Below are 25,521 nucleotides of genomic sequence, written 5' to 3' on the forward strand. Positions count from 1 at the left end.
TATCGGAAATTATCGGTATCTGTTTCAAAATGTAAAATGTATGACTTAAAGGCACTGCCTTTGCGTGCCGGCCCAATCACATATTATCTACGGCTTCTCACACACACAAGTGAATGCAATGCATAATTGGTCAACAGCCATACAGGTCACACTTAGGGTGGCCGTATAAACAACTTTAACACTGTTACAAATATGCGCCACACTGTGAAGCTACACCAAACAAGAATGACAAACACATTTCGGGAGAACATCCACACCGTAACACAACATAAACACAACAGAACAAATACCCAGAATCCCTTGCAGCAATAACTCTTCCGGGACGCTACAATATACACCCCCCCCCCGACCCCGCCCACCTCAACTTCCTCATGCTCTCTCAGGGAGAGCATGTCCCAAATTCCAAGCTGCTGTTTTGAGGCATGTTAAAAAAAATAATGCACTTTGTGACTTCAATAATAAATATGGCAGTGCCATGTTGGCATTTTTTTCCATAACTTGAGTTGATTTATTTTGGAAAACCTTGTTACGTTGTTTAATGCATCCAGCAGGGCGTCACAACAAAATTAGGCATAATAATGTGTTAATTCCACAACTGTATATATCGGTATCGGTTGATATCGGAATCGGTAATTAAGAGTTGGACAATATCGGAATATCGGATATCAGCAAAAAAGCCATTATCGGACATCTCTACTTATTATAATTTTTTTGTAAATGTAAAACACTTCCTTGTGGTTTACATAACATGTGATGGTGGTTCTTTGGTCAAAATGTTGCATAGATGATGTTTTACAGATCATCTTCAAGCCGATTTCTGACAATCGCTTCCAGATGCGCCGTTTTGTGGGCGGTCTTATTTACGTGGCTCGCCTTCGGCAGCGTCTTCTTCTCGTCATCTTTGTTGTAGCGGTGTAGCGTGCAAGGACGGGAGTGGAAGAAGTGTCTAAAGATGGCGCTAACTATTTTAATGACACTCAGACTTTACTTCAATCAATAACGGAGCAGCATCTCCTCATCCAGAAACAACAACACAGGAAATGTGTCCCGTGAAAAACCGTCTGATCGGAACCCTAATAACTAAAGTTCCTTGGGTGAATAATGTAAACTCACTACACCGGTATGTTTTAGCGCTTTCATGGCGAGTTTACTGACAGATATAAGTAAGAACTTTACACTACTTTATATTAGAAATGGCAACAGCTGAGGATGAATGTCGCATAACAAGAAGATAGAGAAAATGAAGAAACTTATCGACTGCGGCGTCGGCGCGGACACGCGCAATTTTTCAGGATTTATGCAGATCCCAAATACAGATCAGCAGGTACCAGAAGGTAAGAAAAGGTGCTTTTGCATAATATTGCAAAACAAAACGCCAGATAATGTTTTACCTTATACACACACCATAATAATACTCGTATGTTTAATGCTTCATAGCTTACCAAAGTCGTACTAAAACATTTTGATAGATTTTTGAGCGCCGTGTGTAATGTTCTATATTTTCATTGGAACATTTAAAATGTTGGTGTTGTTTACTTGAGACATATTGCCATCATAGTGCAGCCTACACTTATCTCTTATGTTGGACTGCCATCTACTGGTCACACTTATCATTACACCATGTACCAAATAAATTAGCTTCGAGGTGGGTAAGCTCAACCAAATCTATTCCCTACATTAGGCGCACCAGGTTATAAGATGCACTGTCGTGTTTTAAGTGCGCCTCAAAGTCCGGAATATACGGTATGTTTTTTTTGGTGAAATTGTTTTATTTATTTAAAAAAAGAAAAAAGTTACATACAATGGAAAAAAAATTGCCCTGTTGCTGTTTCTCAGGAAGTTACGGCTTCAAAGCGGCGATAGTACGTGATATGCTGCATGCTGGTACGCCTCACTAGACACAGCAACAACATAAAAAGGCTCTCAAAATTTGCACAGATTGAGTTGAAGTGCAGGTATTACTTGATGGACACATGACACTACTACGTGACTTACTATGCTGCTGTGTTGTGATGGACTTGTTTTTTAAAATCAAGATTTTCTTACGGTACATGGGAAGAAGAAGACGGCACAGAGGCAGGGACGTCGTTTAGCTCTAGGCGTATTTATTAATATAATAAAATGACGTGTGTAAAATCAAGATACGTATGATGTGACTATGTGTTGTGTTTAACTGAGTGTTACCAGGAGTTGTTGGAGGTGCTTGTTGAGCGAGATGCGGAAGTCAGGGAGGGCAAGGCAGTCTCGGAGGTCCGTGGGCAAGCAAGAGGTCAGGGGCAGGAGCGAGGCGTCAAGGTCCGTGTCCAGGCGAGAGGTTGAGATCCAGGAAGGCAGCCAGAGAACCAGAGGGAATTCAGGGAGACGAGACACACAGTTCGAAACCAAGAAACAGAGGATGACAACACAGGATACAAGACGAGGAAGAGAAACACAGAGAGAGCGAATGCACATAGGGAGAGAGCGAGAGACGTGTAGGCTTACTGTACCATACAGGGAGCTATGTTCTAGCCCTGGAACGCAGGTTGCGCTGGCTTAAGAAGCGTGGAGCCTCATCAGCGTCAGGTGTGTAGATTGCAGATTGAAGAGATGCACGCGTACGGGCGTGCCCAGAGATGCGCTTAGCGGAGTGCCCTGAGGAATGCGCAGCGGCATGCTCTTGCGCCGTGACAGATTTTGCTGTAAGCAAACGTTGATTATAAGGTGTCTCTCCATTGGTGGCTGCTGGTCTTTCAAGTTGGGTAAGCTCATTTTCAGCTACACTTTAAACACCAGTACAGTATCCAATAGGTAGGTTGCAGTCACATGACCTAGAGGCACATCCTGGCACTTCTGGGTTTCAGGCGACGGTCTAAGCCCCATTAGGCTACTGTTTATTTACCTGAATCAGTGCAGTTTTAGGGTTATTTGGAAAGTTTTAGAGGCAAATATAAAAGCGATCATGAAAAAATATTTAATATGGGATGGAGTGGATTTTTACACTCTTAAGAAGAATATAAAAAAAAAAAGATTTAAACATTTTATCATCACCAAGAGGTTACTGCTACCTCACTTCACTTGACACTTACGGTATTTAGAGAGAAAAAGATTGGAGGCATGTCTTCACATCTGAGGGTCCACAAATTAAACATGAATCAGTTAGAGACTGAAAAGTTGGATTTATTCGTGCATCGCTAATGAGAAAAAGGATACGTTTGTTTGAAGTTGATTTCCTGCTACAAATATTAGTCTCATCTACAATTCATGTCTGCAGTTGTTTTTATGATGTGAACATTTATATATATAATATATATATATATATATATTATATATTTTCTCTCATTATTTAGCTATTTACCTGTTGTTCAGCAATGTTTGCTAGCAAAATCAAGATTTAGTTTATGCTGTTGAGATTTATTCATCTACTTTTTTAATTATTAAGGATATTTTCTAGATGCTTACAAATATCACCAAACACACTATAATGTGGACATCTGTGTAGAATAAAGCACTTCAGGCTTTCCTGCTCAACAACAACTATGTTTTTAGTTTCCGTTATGGAAATGGACAATGAAAATACGACGGATTGGACCAACAATCACAATATTTATTACTAGGACTAAACAGGACGTTAGTTTATTTGCACAAGCAGGTCTTGTAGTTATATTTAGGTATAGCAACCAATAAACTCGATTGCATCACAGAAAGTTTCTCAAACAAATCAAATGTTCAAACAAAATATTTTACAAAGTGATTACTGCAGACACAAGCGACCGACTGTATTTCACAAGATGATGATGAAAGTGATATTTTTAAAGAGCCATTTCCTTTGATGCGCTTTTATGACCTTTAAGAACCACTTCTTTCAGGACTCTATGAAAGCTCTTTCCTATCTCTCTGTCTGAATGACTGGAACAGCCAAGAACAGAACATCAACACTACATTTTTTGCTGAAACTCTACACTCACTCTCACTTGTTCAAATGCTACGCTCAAGCTGCTTGACCATCGTGTCAATTAAGCCGCCCAGAAGAAAAACGGCTGTGACGTCATATGCAACCCTCCTATAGCAGATACAAGATATTAGGGTTGTATGGTTCACAATACGAAGGTCCTAAGTATCACATCCACACACTAGGGCCAATTTAGTGTTGCCAATCAACCTATCCCCAGGTGCATGTCTTTGGAGGTGGGAGGAAGCCGGAGTACCCGAAGGGAAACCACGCAGTCACGGGGAGAACATGCAAACTCCACATAGAAAGATCCCGAGCTCGGGATTGTGAATGTTGTCTGTCTATCTGTGTTGGCCCTGCGATGAGGTGGCGACTTGTCCAGGGTGTACACCGTTTTCCGCCCGATTGTAGCTGAGATAGGCTCCAGCGCCCCCCGCGACCCCAAAGGGAATAAGCGGTAGAAAATGGATGGATGGATGGTATACAGATACTGGATAGTATCGCGATACTATTGAATCAAAAATGGTACTATACTCACGAGCAGAGGAGCATGTTCGGCAGCACACGATCACAGAGTACTTACAAGCAGAGTCCTTTCTCCCTTTTCTGAAGACAGAAAAGGGAGAACGGACACGTTTTTGCTTAAAAACTAATGATAAAGGTGAAGTTATAACACTGAAACGCCCTCAGGAAGAGGTGTTTTAAGACATGGCAGCTAGCTAGCGGCGAACGTCCATCCGCAGTCGGCAGTGTTTTAGCTACTTCTAAATCACTAATCCTCACCTCCATGGCGACGAATAAATATGTTTCTTACTGCAGGATGAGGAATAGCTAAACATGCTTCACTACACACCGTAGGAGGATACGATAGCTAACCGCTAACAGCTGGCTAGCACCCTGAATGTAAACAAACGGCATGGGTGGATCTACACCTGACATCCACTGTAATGATACCAAGTACAATAGCGTATCTAGTCGATACTACTATGATTACATGGATATTTTTTATCGTCACAAAATTTTTTTCCTTTTTAAAAAAAATCATGTTTTGTTTATAAACTCAGGAAATATGTCCCTGGACACATAAGGACTTTGATAATGACCAATGCATGATCCTGCAACTACTTGGTATCAGATCGATACCTAAATTTGTGGTATCATCCAAAACTAATGTAAAGCATCAAACAATAGAAGAATAAGTGATTATTACATTTTAACAGAAGTGTAGATAGAACATGTTAAAAGAGAAAGTAACCAGATATTAACAGTAAATTATTAAGTCGTGCATTAATAATCAATTTTTACAGCTTGTCCCTCATAATTTTGACAAAATAGAATGAGAAATGACACAATATGTTACTGCATATGGCAACAGACTAATTAGGAGCCTTTGTTTGCTTACTTACTACTAAAAGACAAGTTGTCTTGTATGTTCACTATTTTATTTAAGGACAAAATTGCAATAAGAAACATATGTTTCATGTACCCTCAGATTTTTTGTTAAAATAAAGTCAATAATGCAATTTTTTGTGGTCCCCCTTATTTAGAAAAGTACCTAAAAGTATCAAAATACATATTGGTTTTGGGACAACACTGCAATATATTAAGATGCTAGATTTTACAAAGAAAATGTCACTTACAGGATTAGAAAGTTCTCCATATCAACTTGGAACAACGGAGTGAAACTTGAAAAATGCTCTGACTAATTCGCTAGTTTTGCGGTCAGTTAAAAAGGGATTCAGGCTTAGACCGATCATCCAATCATCATGCGGAAGCTCGGCATCCAGGCCAGCCAAGCCCACTTTCCATACACTTTCAGGACTGTCTTGTTTGGTTGCAGTGGAACAACACACTCTCTGCTCCCCTATTGAAGTCACTGGATGTTAAGCTTCAGCACCTTTTAATGCACTGTGATGCCACCACAACCGCAATAATCGAGAAGAAAATTGTGTCAGCTGTCACGAAAGTAGCTGATTCTGAACAGAAGTCAAACACTTTCTAGGGCATATTTAGTCAATGAAACATTTGAGCACTCATTTTTTTGACATTTTGGGGGAAACTGAGGCTTTCCTCGCAGTCTTGGAGCAATCGCCACTGAGTCTCTCTCAAGGCGAACCTTTTTGTTTGCTTTTCACATCAGGTGAAAAAAAATAGTTCAGCGACAAAAAAGGCCCGCTGCACATTTCGCCGGCAGTTTTGTGTCGTGATCACAAAGTACTTACTTCTTTAAGTGTATGCTCGGTGCGGAGTGAGTCACGGTTCCCCTCCGTGTCAGCGTTTATTGCCACTGCAGCACTTCATGACCAAGCGTTACCTAACATAGCGTCACTCAGATTTTGAGTGTTGCTATTCTGAAGAGTTAAACACTGATTTTCCAACGGGCGAGGACAACATTTCTACAGACCAAGAAAGAGCTCCTGTGAAAGGGGTGAGGTGACATTTTGAAATTGTCCTGAAGCTCCCATTATATTTTAACCAATCTAAGTAAGTTCCACAATAGTGCAATGAAAATGTTTTGTCTAAAATGTTCCCTGAATGCTACTTTTGGTATTTAGACAGTTTAAGTGTGTCAAACTTGTTTTCATTGCAGTTATGGCTGCCGGCCGCTTGTAACAGTGAATAATATATGAATAAAAGACTACATTCAAACTGGGGTGTCAGATTTCCAATTCTGACATTTTTGGCAAATCCAACCTTCGTGGTGGCAAACCAAAAAAAATTAGATTTTTAATGTGAATGCAGGGTTTCCCCCGAACTGCTAAGATACCTGTGGCTGTTGGGGCGTGGGTATGGTCGTGGTCACCACGACGTCGTTGAGTAATTTGCATAATTTGCTATGATGATATGATTTTCTTTAAAAGGTCTCAGAAAATGTATAAGTCGCTCCGGAGTATAAGTCGCACCGGCCGAAAATGCATAATAAAGAAGGGAAAAAACATATATAAGTCGCACTGGAGTATAAGTAACATTTTTTGGGGAAATGTATTTGATAAAACCCAACACCAAGAATAGACATTTGAAAGGCAATTTAAAATAAAGAATAGTGAACAACAGGCTGAATAAGTGTACGTTATATGAGGCATAAATAACCAACTGAGAACGTGCCTGGTATGTTAACGTAACATATTATGGTAAGAGTCATTCAAATAATTATAGAACATGCTATACGTTTACCAAACAATCTGTCACTCCTTTTTTTTTTTTTTTTTTTTTTTTTGTGTCCTGTCCAGCTTCTCAGGCAAATCATATAGTTGATGTAGATGCCCATGTCGGCTGTTCAGATTTACTTTACAAAAGAGAAGTGTAGGATACTTCTCTTGTTGCCTTATTTGTATTTGACTTTATTAAATGTATTTATATTATCATTTAGTGCAGCCGGGCCGGAGCAGGAGGGGATAGAAAAAGAAAAAAAGAAGACAGAGGGGGAAATTGTGGGGACAAGAGGGGGATTAGACAGAGAGACAAAAACAACAACAGCAAACAACAACAACAACAATAGAGCAACATCAGCAAATACGACATGTACAAATATGATGGTAAAAGTAATAGCAAATAAGCAGTTAGCGAAAAATAAAAAATAATACAGAAATGACAATGAGCATTATTACACTACAAATGGATCAATACAAATACCAATAGAAATAGCGCTATTGATAATGAACAATACCAATAATTTACCTTTATTATCAACAATACAGTTGTTTAAATGCAACAATACATATACGTAATGATAACTTGAGATACGAAAGAATGCAGAAAAATGGAGGGGGAGAAAGAGAAGCAACCTACATTAACCTTGTAGATTGTTATAGTCACAATAGGTTAAGCTTTGTCAGTGTGCCATGTGTTACACCCAGTTTACCCTAGGGCAACAACGTTAATATATGTTTGATGAAACGTGATTATGTGCATGAGTGTAAGTATGCATATGTACTTGTATATGTACAGAATGTGTATATGTGTTTGTACAATGAATGTATATGTACAGAATGTGTATATGTGTTTGTACAGTAAGTGTATATGTACAGTATGTGTATGTGTATGTTTGTATATTGAATGTGCGTGTGGATGTACGAACTTTAGGTAGGTAAATATGTACTGTATTTGTGTATGTATGTGGGAGCGTAGGTACCTATGTACGTATGTGAGCATATGTGAATTTGTATGTACAATACATTCGACTCCCAGAGTGCGTGGGAGCCAGAGCACGGCCCCATCACCCCCGAGAGCCCAACCCACAAACAGTAGGCGTGGTGCCCAGGGAACCAGGGACCACCGCCCCCACGCAGCCAAGCCGGCCAGCGACAGGAACCCCAGAGCCCGGCCCACCGTACCGCCCACAAGGGCCAGCAGCAGGCCGCAGACATACGCACCCGGCAGAGGACAGGGCACGAGAAAAGCAGGGGACAGCCAGACCCCAAGCCAGCGAGAGACCACACCCCACACGGGCAGAAAGGCGAGACGCCCCACCCGAGGGACCCAGAGACTCCCCGCAACCGGACGGGAAGACCGCCCCCGCCCCACCGGCAACCGGGCCCCCACGAGCCCACCCCCCACCCCCAATCTGTCACTCCTAATTGCTAAATCCAATGAAATCTTATTCGTCTAGTCTCTTACGTGAATGAGCTAAATGATATTGTTATATATTTTACGGTAATTTGTTAATAATTTCACACATAAGTCGCTCCTGAGTATAAGTCGCACCCCCGGCCAAACTATGAAAAAAAAACTGTGACTTATAGTCCGAAAAATACGGTACATTTAAAAATCTGTTATTATTAATTAGTATAAACATATTTTTTTTTATCGTTTTGCCATATTTTCAATGGTTGCTGCTTTTTGTACAAGGTACATACTTTTAATGACTTTCTAAATTTAAAACAACTGGCAACAAATCTAGCATCTTCTTCTGGTGTTATCATAAAATGTACTCGTGTTTATGAACTCTACTTCTGTCCCTCCATGTCCCTGACTAAAGCGGCTGAAGCGAACATGACGTCACACTTGCTTGGCGCTGTTGCTCTAATTTCTCTTTTTAAAAGCAGCCACTGTCCTCTTAATATCTGCACATTTTGTAGATGGCTGTCTGAGGGTATATCTACAATATATATAAAAATCAGGTCCACATCACAGACATGCTGACAACGCTCCAGACAATGTCGTGCGTTTTGTTTACATCCGTTTTTTAGACATAAAAGTGTTTTTTTTGGTGGTCGAGTTTTTGATACATCACTTGTCAACAGTGTGCAAATAATAGGCTATATATATCAGTTCATACTGTAACGACCAGGTAATGTTAATATTTTATGTTTGTGTGGTTTGGATTTGATGTTAGTTTTTCTCATGTTTGCAAACACAACGTTCGTGCCTGAAAGGTGATTGGCGGAGAATTAGGAAGTGTTGTTGTGTGTCCGGCGGTGAAGCGAAGACTCACAAAACGAAAGTATTTTCATGGGAGGTAAAACCTGTTGGAATTGTGCCATTTGTTATCATAAGATTGGTAAGAAAAGTTAAAAATAGCGTCAGACTTTCTGTATTTATTCTGGGGGCTATAATTTATTATATTACTTTAATTTGTTGTCAAGAGAAAAAAAAACTTATTTTTAAGGTGTGGCGGTAATAAAAATACTGTGGCGACGCGCTACATTCAATTACATTGCATGGAATGCAATCTGACCCGCATGCAGACATAACACAACATTGCACGCAATGCAATGTTTACGGAAGTAAACAGGGCTTCCCCTCTAGTCGTCTAAGTACTGGTGCATTTGTGGAATTTCAAAGTTTGTGTACAATTAAAGTCAATATTTTCTGATCTAAATTTTTGAGCGTAGAAGATTAAGAAAGAAGTATTTTGGTTTTGGCAGTTTCACGGGATATTTTGCTCCGCATATAAATCCGATTTATTTCCACATACGAAAGAGGCCTGGGTCGGATATGAAAAATGTGGAATTGCACTGTTCACAGGGACATGAAAAAAATCTTTAACAGGTCGCGTGTGGGCAAAAAAAAATCCAAATTGACCTACAGTGTGAACAAAACCAAAATGTATCGTATTTTTTCCGACAATAGGGCGCACCGGCTAATAAAGCGCATTAAAAGGGTCATATTTTGATATTTTTTTTCAACATCTAAAACCTAGTGTGTGAATGTGAGTGTGAATGTTGTCTGTCTATCTGTGTTGGCCCTGCGATGAGGTGGCGACTTGTCCAGGGTGTACCCTGCCTTCCGCCCGAATGCAGCTGAGATAGGCTCCAGCACCCCCTGCGACCCCAAAAGGGACAAGCGGTAGAAAATGGATGGATGGATGGATAAAACACTTCCTTGTGGTCTACATAACATGTAATGGTGGTTCTTTGATCAAATTGTTGCATAGATTATGTGTTACAGACCATCTACTTTTATGGGCGGTCTTATTTACGTGCCTCCACTTTGACAGCATTTTCTCCCAGGCCTGTGCTTTTTAGCATTTCCATAGCAACTCTACTGATAGATATAGGGTAAACTGTACGCCACATTGTATTAGAAATGACAACAGCGAAGGATGAATGCCCATAACAAGAAGATGGAGCAAAAGGAGTATCGTCGGACTACAAAGCACTTTGGGTAAACTTTCACCATATATGGATACTAGAACAGGCGTCATCCTGCAGTCCACACGGATCTCTTATGTGTGACTGCCATCTACTGGTCACACTTATCATTACACCATGTACCAAATCAAATTGCTTGGAGGTCGTGAGTGTCAGTGTGTCCCTAACAAGCGAACAAGCTTATCATGTCCATGAGGGAGGAGGTTTTCCCTTCACGATGTCATGAAAAACCGCACCTTCAAAAGCGACCGTTGGAGCGCCTCTTCTCTGAAAAGAAACAGACGATATTGAGCAGTCATAAAAAATGCTACGGGGTCATATATTACTCTTATAGCATTATTAAAAAGTCAATTTTGCATCACAGGGGACCTTTAGGAAGGACATATGGTTGGACCACAGAGACCTAGAAAGATCTCATTCAGAGATATAACAGGTCAAGGCCTGTGGGGAAATAACCGTTCTAGATTGGTAAAGCAAGTTAATCCCACTGCATCACTTCTTGTATGTGTTTTCTAGGATCTACGAGCGGGTGGTGGAAGCCCCCTTCATGGACATACCCAAGGACGCCTCCTTCTGGCTTGGACAGAGGAACACTGCACATGGGTTTTTCAAGGTCAGCATTTCTCCCCAAATATCGGATATTTTGTGTTACTGCGCCATAAAGAAAATGAGCACGCCCGAGTCCTTTTTATAACTCATCCCCGCTATCCTTTGTGTTTGTTTTTATATTAATGATGGAGCTGCTGAATTTAATTGCATGCGTTGCCATTTTTAATATTCGAGTGTTGCTGGGCCGTCCATCCCGATCGGCATTTCTTTCATGTCATTATTTGCTTCCTCGTCCTTAAGAATGCAGCTAAGCCCAATTATCTCAGCAAAAGCCTGACATTGCTGATTTAGGAGAAGTCAGTGAGTCGCCTCTGGACCATGCTCATTAGATTGGTTCTGTGCAGGTATTGTTTATCAATCGGGCAGCCTCCCAGATTGGACTGCACAAGACGAGGCAGAATGTTTGTCACATTTCCTCGGGTCCAGACCTTTGTCTGTGTTCTTGACATGAAACAGCAGTTTCTTGGTCGATTCAATGAGCTCTGCAGGGGAATAACGATTAGCCAATCAGCACCACAGGCAGGACCACTCACAAGTCTTTTGGAGCTATGAGACGAGTCTCAACATTGTACTTTGCTTTTTACGACTCTCCAGTGCATTTTTGCAGTAAAAAAGAAAGAAAAAAAACAGCAGGCCGGCGCCAGCTTCTAAAATGATGTTAGATTAAAGCGGAGGCCCGGGCTCTTCCGTGATTTATGAGAGAAAAATGAATCCAACTCACAGCAAAGTCAGACGGAAGACGGAAAGCGAGTGGAACGCCGTGACAGATCTGACTGGAATCACAGTGCATCTTATCAGCGACTAGAACTATTTTAGTCTGTCTGACAGTGACTGGCAGGCATGGCATCTTTGTGTGCGTGTGTGTAGTCAGGTGTATCTTACATTCTGGGGACTTTCCTCCCTTTTGCTATTATACTATATAATAGCATCCAATGCAGTATGTCATTTCTCATGCAGTTTTTCCTCCTTTACTAAACTGGAGAGAGTATCCAGGGTTTCCCCCAGCTTGAAAGCTACATGTGGGGCGCAGTCAATGTGACGTCATCATATCATTCGCATTATTGTTGATAATGCATATATATATACACCGTATTTTCCGCATTATAAGGCGCACCTTCAATGAATGGCATATTTCAAAACTTTGTTCATATATTGTCAAAACGTGGACTATGGAGTGATTGTTTTCCCGAGATGCAAGTGAACTTGGATCGGACATGGCTTGATGGTGGGTACATGATTTATTTTAAACACTAACAAACTACAAAACAGAAGCAAACAAAAGGCGCGCACAATGGCGGAGGTAAAAAACTTGGCGAATGAAAACAAAACTTTGCACAAAGGCAGAAACTGTGAACACGAAATAAAAACACTTACTGTGGCATGGGACTGTGAACATGGCTTGATACAAGAGGATAGCAGGGTTAGAAAGGATATGACACCAGGACGAACAACAGAAAATGAAAAGCTTAAATAACACAGACATGATTAACAACAGGTGCGTGACTCAAAACAGGTGCGTGACATGACAGGTGAAAACAATTGGGTTGCTACGGTGACAAACAAGAGTGCACAATGAGTCCAAACGTGGAACAGGTGAAACTAATGGGTAACCATGGAAACAAGACAAGGGAGTGAAAAGCAGGAACTAAAAAGAGTCCAAAACCAAACAGCACATGGCCAAACAAAAATATGATCAACACAGACATGACATATATATATAAGGCGCACCGGATTATAAGGCGCACCTATGCATCCATTAGATGGAGCTGCGCTAAAGGGAATGTCAACAAAACAGTCAGATAGGTCAGTCAAACTTTATTAATAGATTACAAACCAGCGTTCTGACAACTTTGTTCACTCCCAAAATGAATACACAGCTGTTTTATTATTTTCCCCGAGGTAAAGTCAGTGACGTGGTGTTTTGTTTATCTTTTAACAACAGCAAGGTATAACATGTAGTGCAACATTTATATCACATAGTGGAGGGGAACTTTTCCCTGATTCAATAAATACCTAAAAAAACAGTGATTCTGTTACGGTAAATCAAACGTTAGTGCAATCACAATATAGTAACACTCAATAGTGCAGAGCAATAACAATATATCAATAACTCAACGTTGCTCAAACGTTAATGTCACACAACGCAACACACAAAATAAACATGTAAAGCTCACTTTATGAAGTTATTCCTCATCCACGAATCCCTCGAATTCTTTTTCTTCAGTGTCTGAATTAAACAGTTGGGCGAATACAGCATCCAACATCTTCGTCGAAGTCGTCATTAATGGAGTCAGTGTCGCTGCTGCTCTATTCCCGTGTTCTACTGCGTGACTGATCGTCTTAAGTTTAAACTCTGCGTCTTAAAGGGGAACATTATCACAATTTCAGAATGGTTAAAACCATTAAAAATCAGTTCCCAGTGGCTTATTATATTTTTCAAAGATTTTTTCAAAATTTTACCCATCACGCAATGTCCCTAAAAAAAGCTTCAAAGTGCCTGATTTTAACCATCGTTATAAACACCCGTCCATTTTCCTGTGACGTCACATAGTGAAGCCAACACAAACAAACATGGCGGAAAGAACAGCAAGCTATAGCGACATTAGCTCGGATTCAGACTCGGATTTCAGCGGCTTAAGCGATTCAACAGATTACGAATGTATTGAAACGGATGGTTGTAGTGTGGAGGCAGGTAGCGAAAACGAAATTGAAGAAGAAACTGAAGCTATTAAGCCATATCGGTTTGAACCGTATGCAAGCGAAACCGACGAAAACGACACGACAGCCAGCGACACGGGAGAAAGCGAGGACTAATTCGGCGATCGCCTTCTAACCAACGATTGGTATGTGTTTGTTTGGCATTAAAGGAAACTGACAACTATGAACTAGGTTTACAGCATATGAAATACATTTGGCAACAACATGCACTTTGAGAGTGCAGACAGCCCAATTTTCATCAATTAATATATTCTGTAGACATACCCTCATCCGCGCTCTTTTCCTGAAAGCTGATCTGTCCAGTTTTGGAGTTAATGTCAGCAGGCCAGGGAAGCTAGGGTCGATAGGGGGTTTAGCTCGCTCGTCTGCGGGAACAAACTGCTGCCATTGCTTGCCGTGCTACCGAGGGCCTTTGTCCCTGAATTGCTCACACACTCCGGCAGATTCAATGGGGGTCTGGCGGCAGATTTCTTTGACTTTATCGTTGGAAATGCATCTGCTTTGAGTGTCGCAGGATATCCACACATTCTTGCCATCTCTGTCGTAGCATAGCTTTCGTCGGTAAAGTGTGTGGAACAAACGTCCAATTTCTTGCCACTTTCGCATCTTTGGGCCACTGGTGCAACTTGAATCCGTCCCTGTTTGTGTTGTTACACCCTCCGACAACACATCGACGAGGCATGATGTCTCCAAGGTACGGAAAACAGTCGAAAAAACGGAAAATAACAGAGCTGATTTGACTCGGTGTTTGAGAAAATGGCGGATTGCTTCCCGATGTGACGCCACGTTGTGACGTCATCGCTCCGAGAGCGAATATTAGAAAGGCGTTTAATTCGCCAAAATTCACCCATTTAGAGTTCGAAATCGGTTAAAAAAATATATGGTCTTTTTTCTGCAACATCAAGGTGTATATTGACGCTTACATAGGTCTGGTGATAATGTTCCCCTTTAAGCGTGTCTCTTAATAGGAGCCATTTTGGGGTCTTTACATAAACAAACAAATGGAAATCAAAACGGCACGCCACGCGCAGTCATATATCCCAGCATGCACCGCGCGCTTCTTCTTCTTCTACGGGGGCGGCTGCTTACCATAGAAGAACTTCTTCCTCTACGGGGGAAAAAGAAGTTGGCGGCTGTTTACTGTAGTTGCGAGACCTAAACTTTATGAAAATGAAGTTTAGTTTTGTTGTGGCTCAATATTGGTCCATATATAAGGCGCACCGGATTAAAAGGCGCACTGTTAGCTTTTGACAAAATTGGAGGTTTTTAGGTGCGCCTTATAGTGCGGAAAATACGGTATATTTTATTGCAAACATTTAAAAAAAAATAAGTATGTCTTATTAGTAATTAGTATTAACATATAAACCCCAAAACCAGTGAAGTTGGCACGTTGTGTAAATCGTAAATAAAAACTAAATACAATGGTTTGCAAATCCTTTTCAACCTATATTTGTCAAGACTTGGACTCTGGCGTGGTTTGTTTTCCCATGGTGCAAAGGATTTGGACTAGACATGGCGTGAAGTTAAATACATGATTTAATAATAGATTATAAAAAGTATAAACAAAAGGCGCGCACAAGGCGGGGAACAAACTTGACTAATAAAACAAAACTCGCACAAAGGCAGAACTATGGAAAAAAGGAACAAACAAAAGGCGCTCACAGCGGAGGTACAAAACAGTGGCTTGAATAAACAAAAAACTTACGTGGCAAGAAAAGAGCAGCATGGACTATGACCTGGACAGAGTAAGCAGCGTGTCAAGAGTGCAGAGCATGAATGTGATGTCGCAGGCCGACCAACAGAAAATGAAAAGCTTAAATATAACACAGACATGATTAACAACAGGTGCGTGAGTGCAAATGAATCAGGTGTGTGACATGAGGACAGGTGAAAACTAATGGGTTGTCATGGAAACAAAACGGGGAGTGAAAACTGACAAAATCCAAAATAGCACATGGCCAAACAAAACATGAACACACAGACATTACACTTTGTGTAAATGGTAAATAAAAACAAAATACCATGATTTGCAAATCCTTTTCAACCTATATTCAACTGAATAGACTGCAAAGACAAGATACTTAACATTCGAACTGGAAAACTTTGTTATTTTTTGCAAATATCAGCTCATTTGGAATTTGATGCCTGCAACATGTTTCAAAAAAGCTGGCACAAGTGGCAAAAAAGACTGAGAAAGTTGAGGAATGCTCATCAAACACTTATTTGGAACATCCCACAGGTGAACAGGCTAATTGAGAACAGGTGGGTGCCATGATTGGGTATAAAAGCAGCTTCCATGAAATGCTCAGTCATTCACAAACAAGGATGGGGCGAGGGTCACCACTTTGTGAACAAGTGCGTGAGCAAATTGTTTAAGAACAACATTTCTCAACAAGCTATTGCAAGGAATTCAGGTATTTCGCCATATACGGTCCGTAATATCAAAAGGTTCAGAGAATCTGGAGAAATCGCTGCACGTAAGCAGCAAGGCTGAAAACCACCATTGAATGCCCGTGACCTTAGATACCTCAGGCAGTACTGCATCAAAAACCGACATCAGTGTGTAAAGGATATCACCACATGAGCTCAGGAACATTTCAGAAAACCACTGTCAGTAACTACAGTTCATTGCTACATCTGTAAGTGCAAGTTAAAACTCTAGAATAAAATAGAATAGAATACAAAGTACTTTATTGATCCCTGGAGGAATTTCAGCACCACAGTTCGCTCACAATAAACACTTAAGTATTTTTTTTACATGTGAATAATATAAATACAGTCTATTATACAGCATTATTCAAATGTGAATAATATAAATACAGTCTATTATACAGCATTATTCACATGTGAATAATATAAATACAGTCTATTATACAGCATTATTCACATGTGAATAATATAAATACAGTCTATTATACAGCATTATTCACATGTGAATAATATAAATACAGTCTATTATACAGCATTATTCACATGTGAATAATGTAAATACAGTCTATTATACAGCAAATATTCACATGTGAATAATATAAATACAGTCTATTATACATTTAAGTACAGTCAAAAAGGAACATATGCATTATACAGTTTGATGGCTGTCGGTATGAAGGACCTCCTGTGTCGTTCCGTGTTGCATTTTGGGAGTCTGAGGCTTCCACTGAACGTGCTCATTCTCTCCACCAGGTCCGAGTGTAGTGGGTGGGAGGTGTTGTCCATAATGGCTAGGAGCTTTGCTAGACTTCTCCTCTCTGACACCACCGCCAGAGAGTCTAGCTCCACTCCCACCACGTTACTGGCCTTCCTTACCAGCTTGTCCAGCCTGTTTGCGTCCCTCGCTCTCAGCCCGCTTCCCCAGCAGGCCACGGCGTACAAGAAGGTGCCCGCCACCACCGACTCGTATAACATCTTCATCATCTTTGTACAGATGTTGAAGGATCCTAGCCTCTTTCTTGTAGAGTGCCTCAGCGTGTTTTGACCCATTCAGCTGGTTGTCCATGTGTACTCCGAGGTATTTATAATCCTCAACCATGTCCACCTCGACCCCCCTGATGGAAACAGGGGTCGCTGGAGTACTCCTCCTCCTTCCCAGGTCCACAACTAGCTCCTTGGTCTTCGTCACATTAAGCTGTAGGTGGTTCTTTCCACACCATGTGACAAAGTCCTCCACCAGTGCCCTGTATTCCTCATCATCACCATCCTCAATACACCCCACTATCGAAGAGTCATCAGAAAACTTCTGAAGGTGGCAGGAGTGATAGTGGAAATCGGTGGTGTAGTTGGAAAAGAGGAAGGGGGAGAGGACTGCCCTGCGGGGCCCCGGTGTTGCTGACCAGCCTGTCAGACACACAGTCCTGCAGTCGCACGTACTGTGGTCTGTCAGTCAGGTAATCAACAACGCAGGACACCAAGGGTGCCTCCACCTGCATCGTCTCTAATGTCACACTCAGTAGCCCCGGTCGTATGGTATCGAAAGCACTGGGGAAGTCAAAAAACATGACTGTGGAGGTTTCTCTCTTGTGGCTTCTCCTGACCGCAATAGACCGTCTCGGAAGCCCTCTCTGGGTTGAACAATCTGTTATTGTCGTATGCACACGCCAGGACAGCACTCTGCTCTACAACTTTTCAGTCTTTCTTGTGGGTGCGTGCGTCTGCTTAACTCCAACTCCAACCTCGTGTGTCGGCGCGGTTGGTGCTGATAAGCATGGCAGGTGATTGGATGATCAGCCCCAGCTGGGTAATCCAATCACCTGCCAGCTGTGCTCCGAGGCCGGTTCATACACACCCCGCTCCGCGGCAGGCCCGCAGACCACGCCCCCCTCCACAATGACCCTCACACTGCTCGCAGGCTTGTCTAGGTGGGTGTGGGCTCGGTTCAGCAGGTAGATGACCGCGTCCTCCACTCCCAGTCGGGGCTGGTCGGCGAACTGGAGTGGGTCCAGGTGGGGCTTGATCGTCGGGCGGAGTTGTTCCAGGACCAATCTCTCCATGGTCTTCATGATATGGGAGGTTAAAGCCACCGGCCTGTAGTTCTTCGACATGCTTGGTCGCGTGCACTTGGGGATGAGGACCACGCATGAAGTTTTCCACAGTGTGGGGACTTTCTGCAGCCTAATGCTCATGTTGAAGATGTGCTGGAACACACCACACAGCTCTACTATGCAAAGCGAAAGCCATTTATCAACAACACCCAGAAACGTTGCCGGCTTCGCTGGGCCTGAGCTCATCTAAGATGGACTGATGCAAATTGTAAAAGTGTTCCGTGGTCTGACGAGTCCACATTTCAAATTGTTTTTGGAAACTGTGGACGTCGTGTCCTCTTGAACAAAGAGAAAAATAACCATCTGGATTGTTATAGGCGCAAAGTTCAAAAGCCAGCATCTGTGATGGTATGGGGGTGTATTAGTGCCCAAGACATGGGTAACTTACACATCTGTGAAGGCGCCATTAATGCTGAAAGATACATACAGGTTTTGGAGCAACATATGTTGCCATCCAAGCAACGTTATCATGGACGCCCCTGCTTATTTCAGCAAGACAATGCCAATTCACGTGTTACAACAGCGTAGTTTCATAGTAAAAGAGTGCAGGTACTAGACTGGCCTGCCTGTAGTCCAGACCTGTCTCCTTACTTGTACATCAAGCAAGAATGGGAAATAATTCCACCTGAAAAGCTTCAAAAATCGGTCTCCTCAGTTTCCAAATGTTTACTGAGTTTCGTTAAAAGGAAAGGCCATGTGACACAGTGGTAAAAATGCCCCTGTGACAACTTTTTTGCAATGTGTTGCTGCCATTAAATTCTAAGTTAAAGATTATTTGCAAAGAAAAATGAAGTTTCTCAGTTCAAATATTAAATATCTTGTCTTTGCAGTCTATTCAATAGAATATAAGTTGAAAAATCATTGTATTCTGTTTTTATTTACCATTTACACAACGTGCCAACTTTACTGGTTTTGGGGTTTGTAGTATGGCATGTATTTTCTATAGCTTTTCTTATTTCATTCACAAATGTCATTCATTTTCAAATAGCTAGAAGGTTGTCAACTAAGCCAAAAATGATTGAATTAGAAGAGGAATGGGTAAAGTGCCTGCTATTGAAATGTTTTTTCTCTCAATAGTTCCATCACAAATTAGACACAACTTTTTCTATTCAAGCTTCCCATGTCATTTATCAAAACATTTCTACAAGTGTTCTTTTTAAATTAAAGACCAATAAATTGGAGTGACACGAGCTTGTTGAGGAAATAGAAGCACATGCGTATTGAATGGTGGTTGCCTTGGAGACACAGTATCAATGCTACTCTGTGTGCATAGTTGTTTTTTCAAGGGTTTGCACACACAGGATGGAAAGCAATCAATAGATTCAAAACACGCTGAAATTGAATTTGTGTCCGCTGTTTATACAAGAGACGACCTGAGGAAAACATGCTGGTCGGTTCTGATGTGATTTGTGATTTGCTGTCGGACTCTTTTATTGTTATTATTATCATCTCACACTCCAGAAGAACAACATTATTTGTTTGCGCTTGGTTTACTTTTATAGTCTTTGTGTGTGTGTCTGTGTATGTGTTCAGGGGGTGATGCAGGACGTGGAAATTGTGGTGATGCCGCAAGGATACGTCTCTCAGTGTCCAGATCTCAACAGAAGTGAGTGCTCCATGTTGTTATTGCTGGGCCCTATAACTTTAAAATATAAATATAATGGATAGATAGATATAGACAGAGACTCATAACAGACAACAATGTAAGAAAAAGTAGAATTTAGGGACACTAAGTATAATTTGGAGAGGTACATTAGTGATAGTAATGAAATGAATGCATACAGTATAAGGAAGGTATTTTCGAACAGTTTTAGTGTCAGCGGTTCTTTAATAGTAAATTGGAAATGTTGTCCAAAATCTAGCCTTATAGCTGGAATTTTAAAAGCGCTTTTAGTAAGCCCTGACATACTTGCCAACCCTCACGAATTTTCCGGGAGACTCCCGAATTTCAGTGTCTCTCCCGAAAATTTCCCGGGACAATCATTCTCCCGAATTTCTCCCGATTTCCAGCCGGACCAGGGTGAGGACAGCCTGTTGTCACGTCCACTTTCCTCCATATAAACAGCGTGCCGGCCCAGTCACGTTATAACATCTCCAGCTTTTGGAGCTCAGTGCGCAACTGCACACAAGAAGGAGTCTATTATATATGTCTCCATTATCCATAGGTTTATCTATAACCCATAAAGTAGGCAGGCACGGAGCTATTTCTCAGCGTGTGTTTATTCCACCCGGCACGTTAATACACTGACACACAACATCCGGATTCCCATCATGCATTGCTTCAAAACTACGGCAAGTAGTAATGTCCAAAAAAAGATAGTGACAGAGAATAGAACAAGGATGGACAATTCAACCCTAAACTCACTCCTTTCCTGCAAATTAAATTCCACAGATGCTGCCCATACCTATGCTCCTTCAAAGGCTGCGCTATGGCTGCAAAGCATTGCACTTTCAAATACAACAATGAGTAGAGAGGAGTGTTATGCGTGTGTATATGTGTAAATAAATGAACACTGAAATTCAAGTATTTCTTTTATATATATATATATATATATATATATATATATATATATATATATATATATATATATATAAGAAATACTTGAATTTCTTGAATATATATATATATATATATATATATATATATATATATATATATATATATATATATATATATATATATATATATATAAGAAATACTTGAATTTCCGTGAATTCTAGCTATAAATACAGCATTGGCGGAGTCCAACCCTCACTGGAAACGTGTCCGACTTATTGCCGGCAATGCGGACCAAGCTCTGGCACTGATCATACAGGGAGCGGACCGCCACAATCAGACAGTCCGATACCCCATACTCTCTGAGCACTCCCCACAGGACTTCCCGAGGGACACGGTCGAATGCCTTCTCCAAGTCCACAAAGCACATGTAGACTGGTTGGACAAACTCCCATGCACCCTCAAGAACCCTGCCGAGAGTATAGAGCTGGTCCACAGTTCCACGACCAGGACGAAAACCACACTGTTCCTCCTTAATCCGAGGTTTGACTATCCGGCGTAGCTTCCTCTCCAGTACACCTGAATAGACCTTACCGGGAAGTCTGAGGAGTGTGATCCCACGATAGTTAGAACACACCCTCCGGTTCCCCTTCTTAAAGAGAGGAACCACCACCCCGGTCTGCCAATCCAGAGGTACCGCCCCCGATGTCCACGCGATGCTGCAGAGTATTGTCAACCAAGACAGCCCCACAGCATCCAGAGCCTTAAGGAAATCCGGGGCGGATCTCATCTACCCCCGGGGCCTTGCCACCGAGGAGCTTTTTAACTACTTCAGCAACCTCAGCTCCAGAAATAGGAGAGCCCACCACAGATTCCCCAGGCACTGCTTCCTCATAGGAAGACGTGTTGGTGGGATTGAAGAGGTATTCGAAGTATTCCCTCCACCGATCCACAACATCCGCAGTCGAGGTCAGCAGAACACCATCCTCACCATACACGGTGTTGATAGTGCACTGCTTCCCCTTCCTGAGGCGGCGGATGGTGGTCCAGAATCGCTTCGAAGCCGTCCGGAAGTCGTTTTCCATGGCTTCCCCGAACTCCTCCCATGTCCGAGTTTTTGCCTCCGCGACCGCTGAAGCCGCACACCGCTTGGCCTGTCGGTACCTGTCCGCTGCCTCAGGAGTCCTATGAGCCAAAAGAACCCGATAGGACTCCTTCTTCAGCTTGACGGCATCCCTCACCGCCGGTGTCCACCAACGGGTTCTAGGATTACCACCACGACAGGCACCAACTACCTTGCGGCCACAGCTCCAATCAGCCGCCTCGACAATAGAGGCGCACAACATGGTCCATTCGGACTCAATGTCCAGCACCTCCCTTGTGACATGTTCAAAGTTCTTCCGGAGGTGGGAATTGAAACTCTCTCTGACAGGAGACTCTGCCAGACATTCCCAGCAAACCCTCACAATGCGTTTGGGCCTGCCAGGTCTCTCCAGCATCCTCCCCCACCATCGCAGCCAACTCACCACCAGGTGGTGATCGGTAGAAAGCTCCGCCCCTCTCTTCACCCGAGTGTCCAAAACATGAGGCCGCAAATCCGATGACACAACTACAAAGTCGATCATGGAACTGCGGCCTAGGGTGTCCTGGTGCCAAGTGCACATATGGACACCCTTTTGTTTGAACATGGTGTTCGTTATGGACAATCTGTGACGGGCACAAAAGTCCAATAACAAAACACCGCTCAGGTTCAGATCCGGGCTGCCATTCTTCCCAATCACACCTCTCCAGGTTTCACTGTCGTTGCCAACATGAGCGTTGAAGTCCCCCAGTAGAACGAGGGAATCACCCGGGGGTGCACTCTCCAGTACTCCCTCGAGTGAATCCAAATAGGGTGGGTACTCTGAGCTGCGGTTTGGCGCGTAAGTGCAAACCACAGTCAGGACCCGTCCACCCACCCGAAGGCGGAGGGAAGCTACCCTCTCGTCCACCAGGTTGAACTTCAACATGCAGGCTCTGAGCCGGGGGGCAACAAGAATTGCCACCCCAGCCCGTCGCCTCTCACTGCTGACAACGCCAGAGTGGAAGAGAGTCCAGCCCCTCTCGAGAGAACTGGTTCCAGAGCCCTTGCTGTGCGTCGAAGTGAGTCCGACTATATCTAGCCGGAACTTTTCCACCTCGCGCACTAGCTCAGGCTCCTTCCCCCCCAGCGAGGTGACGTTCCACGTCCCAAGAGCTAGCTTCTGTAGCCGAGGATCGGACCGCCAAGTGCCCTGCCTTCGGCTTCCGCCCAGCACACATCGCACCCGACCTCTATGACCCCTGCTATTGGTGGTGAGCCCATTGGAGGGGGGACCCACGTTGCCTCTTCGGGCTGTGCCCAGCCGGGCCCCATGGGGACAGACCCGGCCACCAGGCGCTCGCCATCGTGCCCCACCTCCGGGCCTGGCTCCAGAGGAGGGCACCGGTGACCCGCGTCCGGGCGAGGGAAATCTGGGTCCTTTGTTTTTATTTTTCATGGAGGTCTTCGAGCTGCTCTTTGTCTGATCCCTCACCTAGGACCAGTTTGTCTTGGGAGACCCTGCCAGGGGGCATAAAGCCCCCGGACAACATAGCTCCTAGGATCATTGGGACACGCAAACTCCTCTACCACGGTAAGATGGCAGCTCAGAGAGGAGGTGTATATAAACATACATATATACATATATATATATATATATATATATATATATATATATATATATATATATAAACATACACTTATATATATAAACATACACTTATATATATAAACATACACATATATATATATATATATATATATATATATATATATATATATATATATATATATATATATAATGTATGTGTGGGGGGAAAAAAAATCACAAGACTACTTCATCTCCACAGGCCTGTTTCATGAGGGGTTCCCTCAATCATCAGGAGTCTCATCATCATCATCTCCTGATGATTGAGGGAACCCCTCATGAAACAGGCCTGTGGAGATGAAGTAGTCTTGTGATTTTTTTTCCCACACATACATATATTGCGCTCTACTACGGTATCGAGCACTATTTTTTGGATAACCTTATTAAGACACATATATATATATATATATATATATATATATATATATATATATATATATATATATATATATATATATATATAAATAGCTATAATGTTGGCATAGCTATATTACAGTATACACATATATATGTGTATGTTTATGTGTATGTTTATATATATATATGTGTATGTATATATATGTATATATATATAAGTGTATGTTTATATATATATATATGTGTATGTTTATATATAATGTGTGTATGTTTATATATATATGTATGTTTATATATATGTTTATATATATATATATATGTATTTGTGTGTGTGTATATATGTATATATATATATATATATATATATACATATATATATATATATATATACGCCCTAAGTATTCTATATATACATATATATATATATATACTGTATATATATATATACAGTAAATATGTATGTATGTATATACACAATTTTCTTTTAACCCAATGCGGCCCCCAAGTCAAAACTTTGGGGACCCCTGATATATGCTGTATGTATGTCTATGCATATGTATGCATATGCATTTACATATATATGTATGTACATGTATATATGTATTTATATATATACTGTATGTGTATGTATATGTACAGTGTATATATATGTAACATAGTTGACGCAGGGGTAGATCTTGCTTTGGCGACCTCTGATGTAAATTATGCCCCATATCGTAATTCGCCTGGGAACTATAGATGAGGACATCTTTCTTGTCCGGACACACCTCCTCCACAACAACGTTCACTTCTCAACAAACTTCTCATCAGTGAACACCTTTCCCGAGCTTGCCATCAGTTTAGCTACCTCGAAGCTGGCCTGGACAGATGACAGGTTCGCCTGTGTTTGGTGTGGTGTTGTACTCTGCTGGGCAGCAAAAGTTTAGCATAGCCACCTTGTCTTTCCTCACTTTGCCCAGCAAGCACGCCTATTCCATGACGAGTTTTATAGTGCCAGCGGATGGTAAATTCTTTGAACACCGCCGCTGTCTTTTTGACGATGAGGCCAACTGCCTTTTCCTTGCACCAAGCAAAAACAAGTTATCTATTCACTGCTGTTTAAAACCTCTGCACTCTTAATCAATAATCAGTTCCCCCGACAGTTTCGACATTTTCTCCTCGCCCTCGCGCACTTATTGACTGTAAAACGTCACAGTTGAAGCGTCCTCGCGCTGCAGTTGTGACGTTACTTTGTCTATGGGAAAATGCAATTTGCATATTTAGAATGATTGTTAGGGGCATTTTCCCAGGAGACTCCCGAATTTCAGTGCCCCTCCCGAAAATCTCCCGGAGCAACCATTCTCCCGAATTGCTCCCGATTTCCACCCGGTTAACAATTTTGAGGGCGTGCCTAAAAAGCACTGCCTTTAACGTCTTCTACAACCTGTCGTCAGGTCCGCTTTTCCTCCATACATACAGCGTACCGACCCAGTCTCATAATATACGCGGCTTTAACACTCACACACGCAAGTGAATGCAAATCATACTTGATCAACAGCCATACAGGTCACACTGAGGGTGGCCGTATAAACAA

The 25,521-nt window shown here is 42.0% G+C and overlaps 1 protein-coding gene across 2 annotated transcripts in view; it reads left to right on the forward strand.

Annotated features, from left to right (window-relative positions):
• Positions 1–25,521, forward strand: part of nell2a (neural EGFL like 2a) — a 389,930-nt gene that overhangs the window by 65,179 nt on the left and 299,230 nt on the right. For both annotated transcript variants that reach the window (XM_061969587.2, XM_061969588.2), the window contains exons 5-6: positions 11,038–11,134; positions 19,920–19,992. In XM_061969587.2, the coding sequence (XP_061825571.2) occupies positions 11,038–11,134; positions 19,920–19,992 (170 nt within the window). The remainder of the gene's footprint in view (positions 1–11,037; positions 11,135–19,919; positions 19,993–25,521) is intronic.

Source organism: Nerophis lumbriciformis, linkage group LG10, assembly GCF_033978685.3.
Source record: "Nerophis lumbriciformis linkage group LG10, RoL_Nlum_v2.1, whole genome shotgun sequence".
NCBI lineage: Eukaryota > Metazoa > Chordata > Actinopteri > Syngnathiformes > Syngnathidae > Nerophis > Nerophis lumbriciformis.